Here is a 12,283-nt window from a genome sequence, read left to right as displayed (position 1 = left end):
AAGAATTTAATACCGTCATCAAAAACAAGTAAAAAATACGCTGAAGTTTCTTTGGCACAACTGGGTTTTCTGTACAGCATATAATGCTGTATGAAACTCTCAGCCGTGGTCTGTGTTGTTGCGGTGCCAGACGCATGATCATGGCTAAATTTAACCTTAAAATCAAAAACTACTGAGGCTAGAGGGCTGCAATTTGGTATGTTTGATGATTGGAGGGTGGATGATCAACATACCAATTTGCAGCCCTCTAGCCTCAGTAGTTTTTAAGATCTGAGGTAGTTTATAAGATCTGAGGGCAGACAGAAAACGTGTGGACAGACAGACAAAGCCATCTCAATAGCTTTCTTTTACAGAACACTAAAATGACCGAAAACTTTATATAAATATTATAATCTTTATACAGTATCAGGTTTTCAAACATTATCTTCCACTAATAATCTGTATTCTATACATACTGAACTTATATTTTTCAAAAAAATATGCATAACCATAAACTAAACTAGAAATTTACAATGAAGGCTCCAAATCTCTATCAAGCATACGAGTTACTGCCATATTACTAAACAAAACAAATAAATTCTCTTAAAAAAATTATTGTCTTCGTAGCAACTATGTGCAACAAGTTCGGCACTGAAGATGATTAAAAATATGCCTCCACGTAAATTTATGTTCAAAAGACAGTAGAATTACTTATGAGGCCTTTCAAAACCTTCATCTAAAAACCTTTGAGAAAAGGAAATTAAGTTTGCAATCCCCAACATTATATTACGTTAGTGTAAATGATGCAATATCCCAGATCCCTGCCCATGTAATGGATTATGAAGATATTAATATTATTAGAGTATTTAGTAGCTGACAGACCATATCAATTACAGTCATGGGTGTGCTGAGTAGTTCAACAGCCAAGACTTACACTGACCCTTGGATAATAATTACAAACAAATGCACTAAAAATGATCTGGTAACTCGAGACAATTGTTTCAGAACTGAATGTTATAATCAATAAATTTAACAAGTTGCTAATTTAACTACAGATATGAAAAACAATTAATCAAGGACAATACATACCAAGCTTTTGCTTGTACTCATCAAGAAGATACCGTGGTTGCAAATGCAAGCGTCCCCTTGTTAATCTTTTACGGACTCTCATAGGCCCTTCAGTTTGGTCAAGTTGCCAAGATCTTTTAAATAGAGAAAAAAAATGCCATACAATTATAAATATTTTAATGCAAAGAGCTAAAAATGAATTTGGATAGTAGATGTTTGAGTTTTTGTCTTATAATTCTTAAGATATAACAGGCAGAGTAATATGAGACACAAACTTTCATAATTTGAAAGATAATACTTCATGAGCATAATGCATTTAATACAATCTTGTAGATACCTTCATACTAAATGAACCTAAAAAATGCATTAAGATATACCTATTAATATGTAATTATAATATATTACCTTGGATATGAGTCTGAAAAATGCCAAGTACCCCTTTCATGACAAAGTATTTCAATAAGACTTCTCCATCTATGGGTTAGATGAACATGGCAACACTGAGAATGTTTTATTCCACTGAGAACAAATTTACGTTCCACATTCTGTCGATCAACAACAGTCCGTGTAAGGCGACTGCACTCAGCAGCTACCTGCTCAAATATATGGCTGTTTTTCCCCATTAATCTGTGAAAAGAAATTTCAAGTAAAATCAGGAACAGGTGATGCTGAATAAACGTGTAAGCAAAATAATTTATTAAATAATACGTACAGTTCTTACAATACAAAAGGAAAATCCCCCCTTCACTTTTCAACTGATTCCCATTAAAAACCTGTGTAAATTGTATATTCCAGTGTGTAAGACAACACCTCAATCCTAAAGTGTGATTCAGTTTCAGGCTCATAACTGCTGTGATTCAGTTTCAGGCTCATAATTTCTAGAAAAGTCACTGTCCAAAAATAAGAGCGTACCCTGGTTGTCTGACAACTACCCATGTTCCATTTCTTAATATTCACACATGATGTTCCTTACCAGCAGGCATCAACCACAGCCAAAATAAATTAAGATAGAGAATGCAGCCTAAGATAGGCCTATCAGAGAGAGAGAGAGAGAGAGAGAGAGAGAGAGAGAGAGAGAGAGAGAGAGAGAGAGAGAGAGAGAGAGAGAGAGAGAGAGAATATGATCTATGCACGACCCCTGGATCTATAGTATGTTATAGCACCATCTGGGCCCCTGCGGATACCAGAAGAGTTGGAAGACCAAGACCTGCTTGAATGAGAACTACGAAACAGGAGGCCGGATATAAGTGGAGATTTGTGGTAGATAAAGCACAGGAAAGTCATCAGTGTCAGAATTTCACAAAGGTCTTTTGCATCATGCAGCTGGATATTTATGGTTATAATTATTAAACAAAAGAGAGCTGTCTATAAATAACAAATAAAAGCCTAAAGAGATGAACCAGTCACTCTATCTTAGACAAAACAGATGAACCAGTCACTCTATCTTAAACTCTTTTGCTTCTGAGTTTGGGTGACCCCATTAATTTTAGTTTTTGTGGTGAAAATTTAAAACCCTCTGCTGTTTACCAATTTAAAGACTGAACTGATTGCTCTTTGGAGTTTACTCTATGCTTCAAATGCAAAGATCCACAACAAGAGTTACTGAAATCAACCACAAAAAGTATACCTTGGACTTCAGTTGGATAAAATACATAAAACTGTTTATTGATATTACAAATAAGGAAATACTGAACACACTGTTACCTTAACACCTACTTACCTTTTATCCATTTTTGTATAACGCTCAACAATAAGGTTGGAAATTTTTGCAGCTTCATCCTGCCACTGCTTCTTCTCTTCTATCACAACACTCCATTCCCTCATAGCACCATGTGGTGGATATAGCTATAGAGAAACACAATTATTTGAAGCTTGATGGTATCAAAACAGAAGAGACACATTTTGCATTAGCCTTAAAATAGTGCATCGATAACGAGTTTCAGTATTTGACTTACAATTCTAATTTTCAACACTATGGTAGCATATACAGCATAACAAATAAACCAGTTAAAGATTTGACTTACTTCTGGAGGTGGCAAAACATGAACGGTACAATCTTCTAGTATCTCCAAAACAGTTTCACAACTTTTGATATCAGACTCTTCAAGCTTTTTCTCATTTTTGTATCTTAACTCATGCAAGAAGATTCCAACTTTGTACATTAACTGAAAGTTACAATGAACAGGCATTAATTAAGTACAGTAATATCAAGTAACCATTTGTACTGTAGTTCCATTGTTACTACATATGCCAAGTTTTTTTTACAATATGCCCGTGCAGTAATTTTTTTTTCAAGAGCTCAAGTTATCCTAAATTTCTTATAACAACAATTCTGCTAAAAAAGGTAATATCTGACAATGTCAAGAAACAAGCATTACTGACAGGATCTGAGTTTCATCTACTAAAGAAGGAACAAAAACGAGAGACCCTGGCCTCTGAATGCTAGACTTAGCCAGAAGTAAGAATCGCAGAAAAAGTGCCTTCTGAATGAGGTCTTTATCCAGTGCCTCACTCAGGGGCTCAAATGGCAACCAAGTGAAACTTTAGAGAATGAGAGTCATGTCCCATTGCAGAAACCCAAGATTGCAAGGTGGGCAACTGACCAATGCCCTCCACTGACGATGTGACTCACTGCAGGGACTGAGAAGGAATTGTCTCAACATCAACAACATAGGATATCCCACTTCCTTAAAGATACAAACTGCCTAATGCTCTACCACCTGTCAATTGCACATTGTCCATTGGCTTGGCATGCATCTCTTACTTGTGACGGCTGAAAAGGAGTGTTCCTACCTCAGTCTCCCCATCTCTGATTCCCCTTACCTGCCCTCTGGGCTGGGACTTGAAAGACATCAAAAGGATTGAGAAAGTTCAAAGTCCTTCCTACAGCAAGAGGAAAGTTAAATGTATAACAAGGGTTTTGAGAAGGGCTGATCATTCACAGATCCCAGTGCTCATGAACTAATTCCACAGAACCAAGATGATCAAAACTCTGTCAAACTTCCAGAGAGGAACAGCTAAACTGGAAAGAATCCATGGCAGTCCATTCCAGCTAAAAGGGTTCTTCTCAAACATGTTGGAGAATAAGTAATGTTAAGCCTTTAGCTAATTGTGAGTGTGGTAGCTCATGCTTAATTTATGTAACCCAAATACTAAAGTTTTTGAATGTCTATTGGAAAAGTGACCAAATGGGATCTGTTCTTTAAAGTTGACACCTACTTTCTGCAAAATTTTGAAGTGGAAAAGCTAAAATGGTTAGAACCTAGGGCAGCATCCTTCCAGTTAGATGGGGCTTTTTTCAAACATGCTGGAGAACTGGTAATGTTACATTATCTAATTGTGGAAGTGATAACTCATGCCCTCATGATTACTGCCACTTTTCATGAACTCCAGCATAAATTTTCTGAATGTGTGTTAATTAAGTCTGAATGCCTATGCTAAAAATATTAACCTGTTCTCTGGTCAAAAGTTAAGCTTTCATAAGGACTTGAATGATTTGATGCACTTCTTTAAATCTCCAATGCTGTATAAAAATCCTTAAATTCTGATTAAGAAGTTCAAATGGTTGGGCTCTGCTGATTTTGACCAGGTGGTGACAGATGGGCGTTGGTAAGCATATCTTAGTATATGTTATAATGGAATTTTAACTAATACACTGCTATAAGCATTATAGTGATATGTTATAATGGAATTTTAACTAATACACTGCTATAGGCATTATAGTGAATACAACAATGTAACTTCTGAAACTCTAAAGGATAGTGTTCTTGGCTTACTACGATTTACATGTACTAATGATGCATGATTTGGCCAAGAAAAAAGCTGTTTGTTAATAAAAATGATACTTCTCTTTGTGTTGGTCTCATCTCCTGATGATAGACCTGGGGTTGCTAAGTCTCATTAGAGATTTAGTTAAACTCAGGGCATGATGCAAAATATGGGAAACTAAGCTGAATCTTAACCCTCATCCCCCCAACCCCAACAAATCTGATCTCCTCACTGATAATGTTTCTTCATAGGCTAGTACTTTAAAATTCTACGTGAGGGTCTTTAAAATTCTATGTGAGGGTAAATTAAGAATCATATCCTATTTCTCCTTCCGTTGCAGTAAAAACTGGTATATTGAAAAGGTTAAGATGCTTGCAGACCTGTCTATCCTGCGAAAATGTTTCTAATATTCTCTCATCAAAAATATTGTTAGCCAGTTTAGTCTTTAGTGGCCAACTTGCATCTTGGTTGATCTATAAAAATTTGGAGTTCAAGATAAAAATTTGGAGTTCTAATAAATTTATTATTTCAGCCCTCAGTATTTATCTCAGGCACCACAGTTTGCTCAGCTCACTATGCATGCTTCATAAAATTTTTCATCTTGCTTTTTTTTTGAGATGATCTAACCTCACAGGCTTCCTTAGGTTGGTTCAACTGTGACTAAAGAATACAATGGTCTTCCTGATCATGTAGTAGAATCTCTGGACTCTCAAAGTTCAAACTGGGTGCAATAATTTTTTGTAGCATATTCACATGAGTCTCATTTCATAACTTTATATTTTCCATTTCTTTTTATTTATTTTGTTTGTTCCTTCAGCTTTTGGTCATCTGCTATTCCCACTAGGGTTGTAACGTAGTTACTACTAACAACAACAAAATTAATGCTAAAAATACCTACTATGATTCATAATCTGTGGTAATCAGCCATAAAGGGTGATCCACTTAATGATTCACAACTAAAATACTGGTGAAAAAATATTTTGCCAACTCTAATAATGGGGTTCTAATTAAGATAACAAAATACCTTCTTACAGAGTTTCTTAATGTTTTAAACACTACTGATTTTTTATGTAGTCTCATGACTATAAAAAGTGCAAACAAAGCAGCAGGCCAAAGGAGCTGATTTTCTGCATAAAAGCCATAAATAAAAGCATGTCACTTATGAATCTAAAATCTAGCTTAAAATTACATTCATGTCCACTTTTTATAATTTCATTTCCTTTTCAGTGGTAGAGATGAAACACACTTTCAATAAATGCTGAAAAACACACATCAACGCTTATGAGGGATGGACAAAATGACAAAAGAATTATGAAATTTTCCTGACAATCATGAAATAATTTCCTGAGATCTTTAAAACCTCGAGTGCAAAATATTCTTACCTTTACATTTGTGATCTTTATTATTTGGACACTTTTTTACGCTGATCCAATTTCACTCTGAGACTAACAAGAGAAAAGATCAGATGCAGGTGAGCTCTTATAGAAATGGACAACCACTTAAACACAAGAAAACTTTTTCAAGAAAATCCTACCTGGGGATTGGACTTTGTGGCATACAGAAGAATTCCTTTGGCTTGTGTATGAGTGGCCAGTAACTGTGCTGCTCGAATTCGTGTGTACGTATGAGTTCTTGGTGATGTTACCAAGGCTAACAAATGAGTTAAATGAAGACGCAAGACATCCTGTGATCCCCACACCATTCGTTCCCATCCACAACGATCACAGCTGCCAGTACCTTCATAAGAAGAAGAAAAACTTAAGAATATTCTATGGAAAGGATGCATATCCATATACCAAATATAACCATACTGTTGATTTCACTTTGGCTGCAAGAATACATCCTTTACTATCACTAAATACTGCTCATATTTAGTCTCCTGCAGTAGCTGACAAGATCAACTGTCATTTTCAGCCAACCTAATTCACTCCTCATAAAGAAAAACAAATCATTAAACTGAGAGGAGGATTGGTGAATGCAACTCAATGACGACTAAAACTGAGTAAAACAGCATTACAACATGAAAAGATACACTCTTTGGCAAATATGATTAAAAGTGAAAACAAAACATCTTGCTAAAGCTATTTCAAGAACATGTCGCTACTGCATGACCTATCAAGTTGGTAAGAGAATAGCTTTGAAAATTTAACAAAAAGTTAATGGAGTAACATTAAGAAAAAGTTAATACAGTAACATTAAGCTAATCTCATTGAATTCTGTGCACACATCAAAGATTAATATAGAAGGACAAAACCATATACAGTAAACCCCCTGTATTTCCAAGGAATGCGCACTGCAACACCCCAAGAATAGCTAAAATCCGCAAATACTTAAAACCCTCTATAAAAACACTTAGAACTGGCTATTTTGACACTTAAAAAAAAAAAATGCTTATATAGGCAGTCACCCTGTTATCAGCGGGGTTCCATTCCCGACAGCGTGACAACAACCAAAAATCGGCGACAATAGCACCGATCCCCAGTTATCGGCACTGGTATCCTGTTATCAGCACCGATAACTGGAAATTGGTGCCGATAACCGGAGATCGGCGCTGATAACCGGGAATCGGTGTTGAAAATCGGGTTATCATCGTCGCTAGACAAGCACAATAAAACGATTGCCGTTAACCGAGGCCACCGATACCTGGGGACTGCCTGTACCTGAGTATTTTAATAGTTTTATCACAATACGTGCATTTAGCATGAAAATGACATGAAAATACAGTAATTAGTGAATATTTCTCAGTGAAAAATACTGCGAATGGGTGAATTTTCCGCGAATAATGTGTATATATGTTCCACAGAGAAATCCGCGAACAGGCAAGTCTGCGAATAGTGAGACCGCAAATACGGGGGTTTACTGTACTGTATTACAATTCCAGAGCCTTCATGCACTCTCCACTGAACACAAACCTGATAAACTTAATATAACAATAACAGCACAATAAAAGCATGTATTGTAATTTATAAAGTCTTTAAAGGCTATTCCTCATGATAACATTGTTTTCATATAGAAACAATGCCTTGGCTATTATAAAAATGACTCAGCAGCTAGAGTGAAAACCTACAGTGCAGAGTACTGTACTGTATACATACAATGAATAGTTGAGGAATACTATATCTACTGTAAATCTGAAAGAATGAGACTTTAGAGGTAAATAAAACTTCTCAAATACATTCATATTTCATTACAATTCATATTTTAAAAACTCCATCTCATAAAAAAATGCTAACCTTTACGTTGAGTAATGGTGGCAGTGGCACACAGAAGCATTTCCAATAGGAACAAACTGAAAGCATCCACAGCATTTCCTGATGGCATTACACAAGCAACAGCTTCAACAGATGACCAGGCTGTGGGTAAAAAATTCTTATAATTTATTAATAGGGGCATGAAATTTATCAATTAATACATCTTTGTTCTGGCCTAATGGTAAAATTGCAATTTTCACAACAAACCCTCTCAACACAAGTATTTCCAATACGGCTACTACCCTACTTATGAACAAGTTACGTTCCGGACAGCCATTTGTATCTTGAATCATTCATAAGTTGGTTTTTAATATGTAGTTAATAAATTTTTTTTCGTTTAAATTCCCGAGTCAATTTTGGAGTCATAGATTACACTCTTTTCACTGCATTTTTAAATCATGCAGTATTATAAAGAATTACTTTGTATACTAGTAAGGTAAAATGAGAAAATATAATTTAGATTCATGTAACATTCAAAATTTAATATTTTTTCCATGCTTTGAAAGTTATGAACTTGGAGAGAATTTCACAAAAGCAGCATCTGACAGTTGAAGTTTACAAAGTAAACAATGCAAACTGCCATCTATTGACAAAAATACATACTAAACATTTCCTATAGGGAGAGGAAATATAGAAAATGGAAATACACCAAAGAATGACTTAAATCGGGAAGATAGAAACAAGTATGAATATTTTAAGAATATGAACGGGTATTCTTGTGACTCTAACAAGAACACACAGTAATCACATGAATACTCAAGAAAATCAGGGAAGGGGGGGTTAAAGGAACAGGTTCTTCTTCTTCCTCGTGTTCTTCTGCTCTTTGCAAAAATTCTTACTAGCAGAATAAGCACAAAATTTGAACTTGTGACCCTGTCTGTCCATATCTCTGAATGTTCGTAAGCAGGTTGGTGGCTGTGTGCCAAAATAGCTTTACAAAATAATGTTTTGAGTGATCTAAATAAAAATCTCCTCCTAACATTAACAGTTACAACTGACAACCTGCTTATGTACACAATAAAATAAAAACTGATGAAAATTCTGATTATCTTACCAGAAAGAAACACAAAATCAACAGCTCTCTGCAAAAGCACTTTGAATCTCTCATTCAAGTCTCCTTGGCTTAGAGGTTCTTTCTCCTTATCCTTATCTTTTTCTCTATCTTTCCTCTCTGTTACTATGGATGGGGAACTGCGACTCTGGCTGATGAACAACTGATCAGATATTGTGTGGAAGCTGAAAAACAACAATTCATTATTCTAAATAAATGCAGAGTTTATTATCATTATTATTATTATTATTATTATTATTATTATTATTATTATTATTATTATTATTATTTCTATTATTATTACAGTATTATTATTATTGTTAATTACAGCAGTTTAACCAGACTAACCAGGTGAAACATGACTCCTCCAGTTGGTTCAAAGGTTTTATATTCATTACTAACATTCCATAAATTTTAATTTGATAAACTGCAGTTTTTAAAAATGTGATAAAGAAATTGGAAAGGTAAAAAATGTTGAAATGTCTGGCATTTCCTTAACTGATTTCTTTCCAAAACTATATATTTACTGTTGACTGAAGTCAGGACATTCACATAAAATGTGTCTAACTATTGACCTGCAATCTCTGCATAAAAGGATTGTCATGTGGGTTATTCTTTACATATCCATCAGTAAAGAAAAGTGACCAATTCAAAGAAAGGATAAAGTTACTTTGAAATTATGCTTATTTACTTCAAAGATTGTCATAATCCAATGATGGGTTTGATCAGTATGTATTTATTCATTTCTCCATAAGTCTGTCGTTTATTAAAGATAGTAGTTTTAGGGATGTTTTGCGGCCACTGATGGGAATAGTTATGTGTATTTTAGTCATAATAGTTGCCACTTTGGCTACCTTACTGGCATCTTCATTTCCCTTCCCTTTATGTACACAGGGGGAAGGATCCAACATTTTTCAAGATTTACACCATCATATAATTTATGGAATGAAAACATGACTTGCATACATGGGAATATTTTAAGACAATATCTGTGAAGGACTTAAATATTACAAATTTCTGTGGTGCCTCATCTTCAATAATAAAGAATGATGAATTTATCGCACAAACTTCTGTTGTACAAAAATAAACACAGACTGGTAAAGAGAATTATTTTGTTTTATTTGGTGATATGGCAGGTCAGTGATTTTGCTTAGACTTCACAATATGGCGATCCCAAGTTCAAGCCCTGCTTATGACTTAATAGACTTCATTGGCTACAAAATGACCTTGCCATCTCTGTGAGCTAAGGTTGGGGGTTTTAAGGGGGATCTGTAGGTCTACTTGCCAAGTCATTGGCAGCCACTGCCTGGTTCCTCCTGGTCCTAGCTTGGAGGGAGAGGGGACTTGACTCTTGACCACATTATATATGTTCAGTATCTAGAACAGTGAGCAATAGCACAAAGGCCTATCTCTTGCTGCTGCTGCTCACAATCAACTTTTATACCTGATGAAGTTTTGAAACCATCAGTAAAATTGCATAATATGAACCATTTTGTCATATGCTCTGATGCATGATGGTCGTTGTAAGCATAACTCTTAGGTAAGTAGTAATGCGTGCAATTATTCTTCCTTCATTATCCAAGGAGATAACACCTGCAATGATCAGAAAACTGTAAGTGAGACAGTGTTGTGGTTGTGTTCAAGTCCTACTCACTGCTTGATGGATTCCAGTGGCAACATGCCCTTACTGTCTCTTGTAAAAGAGCTAAGGATGGGGGTTTGGAGGACCCGTAGGCCTATCTGCTGAATAATCAGCAGCTACTGCTTGGTTGTTCCTACTAGATCAAGCTTTGGGGCTTGGGTGTTGATAATCTTCATAGATGTTCAGTCTTTAAAATACTGAGTGACAGTGCAATGGCCTGTCCCTTGCCTTCTCTCAGTGACCTTTAAACCTGATAAAGATTTGTAACCATCATGCAAACCTTTACATCAAGTTCCTATGTAGAAAGTTCAGTACATGTGAGATTTTTTGATAAGTAGTATGAGTGCGTGCTTACTTTCACTTCCTTTATTATCCAAGGTGGTGACAGATTCTACAATAGTCAGAAAACTATATTTAAACAAGAAGACTAAAGGAGCCTATTATCTCCAATTGGGAAAAGGAGGAGAGTGGTTACAGATGAAAATATCTCCTCAATTAAATAAGCCCTTGGGAGGGGATCTCTTATTTGAATCGTTACTGTACTTAGCATAGTTACCAGGTCACACAGTGTAAGGAAAGCTGTGGTTAATCTTGCCCTAGTTTTAATTATGCCCTATTTGTGATCATTTAGTTAGGAAAGATTTAAAAGTCCTTGAACAGAAATTGGCCCTTCTTTAAAAATTGATGGACTAATCTCTGAAGTTGATCCTGACACTCATCCATATATTTGACATCCATAATCTACTATGGATAAAACAGCTGCTTCATAAAGTAACATTAATGTTGATCTGTCAACACCCAAGTAGTGGGAGATAAGTTTCCTACGCAACTTTAGAGCATTTTTGCTTTCTCCTTTCATGTAAGCTACGAGTTTTCCAGTTTACAATACAGGAGAATTAAACATTGTTCCTGAACATTTCACAGATGGATTAAAAGAATTACAGTTTCTCTCATTTTCATCTCATAATCAACATTTTCAATGCAACATTATGATATAGTTTCTATTTATCATACTTAAAGAGTTTCCATTCAACATTCTTATAACAGATGAAGGCTTAAGGTTTTTCAATTGAGCATTACTAGCCAACACAAGAGGTTCATTTAGCCATTTTTGAAAAAGAAAGCATTGCCAAAATGTTGGTGGATATCATAAGGATGTTTAAGAAGTTAAAAAACAAACCTTGCTGCTTACTCTGTTACATATTATACTAAAAAGAAAACCCCTGAAAAAATTCTTGTATGTTGGATATGAATTCTTTCTTGCTTCTCTATCCAACTTTCCATATTATAGGCTTTAATGACTGAATAAACCACAGAAGAAAAGTAAGAAAATTTATACTAACATTAGTGACCTCTCCTATATCAGCTTCTATTCAGGAGGCATTGCCTATCTTTATAGAAGCTCTTTGGCATTGAGCATCAACACTTTTTGTGCCATATTTTTCACCTGTTCCCCTTTGGTGTATACTATACTATGCAACTATTAAATTTCTTCCCCGTGTCATTTTTTTTCTTTATTTTGAG

The 12,283-nt window shown here is 35.2% G+C and overlaps 1 protein-coding gene across 10 annotated transcripts in view; it reads right to left on the bottom strand.

Moving 5' to 3' along the window:
• Positions 1-12,283, bottom strand: part of mv (lysosomal-trafficking regulator mauve) — a 284,471-nt gene that overhangs the window by 59,554 nt on the left and 212,634 nt on the right. For all 10 annotated transcript variants that reach the window (XM_067101421.1, XM_067101424.1, XM_067101413.1 and 7 more), the window contains 7 exons: positions 9,121-9,302; positions 8,049-8,168; positions 6,350-6,552; positions 3,072-3,212; positions 2,768-2,892; positions 1,453-1,674; positions 1,069-1,181 (listed from right to left, as the gene is read on the bottom strand). In XM_067101421.1, the coding sequence (XP_066957522.1) occupies positions 1,069-1,181; positions 1,453-1,674; positions 2,768-2,892; positions 3,072-3,212; positions 6,350-6,552; positions 8,049-8,168; positions 9,121-9,302 (1,106 nt within the window). The remainder of the gene's footprint in view (positions 1-1,068; positions 1,182-1,452; positions 1,675-2,767; positions 2,893-3,071; positions 3,213-6,349; positions 6,553-8,048; positions 8,169-9,120; positions 9,303-12,283) is intronic.

This window comes from Macrobrachium rosenbergii, chromosome 57, assembly GCF_040412425.1.
Source record: "Macrobrachium rosenbergii isolate ZJJX-2024 chromosome 57, ASM4041242v1, whole genome shotgun sequence".
In the NCBI taxonomy this organism is placed as follows: domain Eukaryota; kingdom Metazoa; phylum Arthropoda; class Malacostraca; order Decapoda; family Palaemonidae; genus Macrobrachium; species Macrobrachium rosenbergii.
The sequence above is the reverse complement of the archived record's forward strand: the minus strand, read 5'-3'. Positions and strand labels throughout refer to the sequence as shown.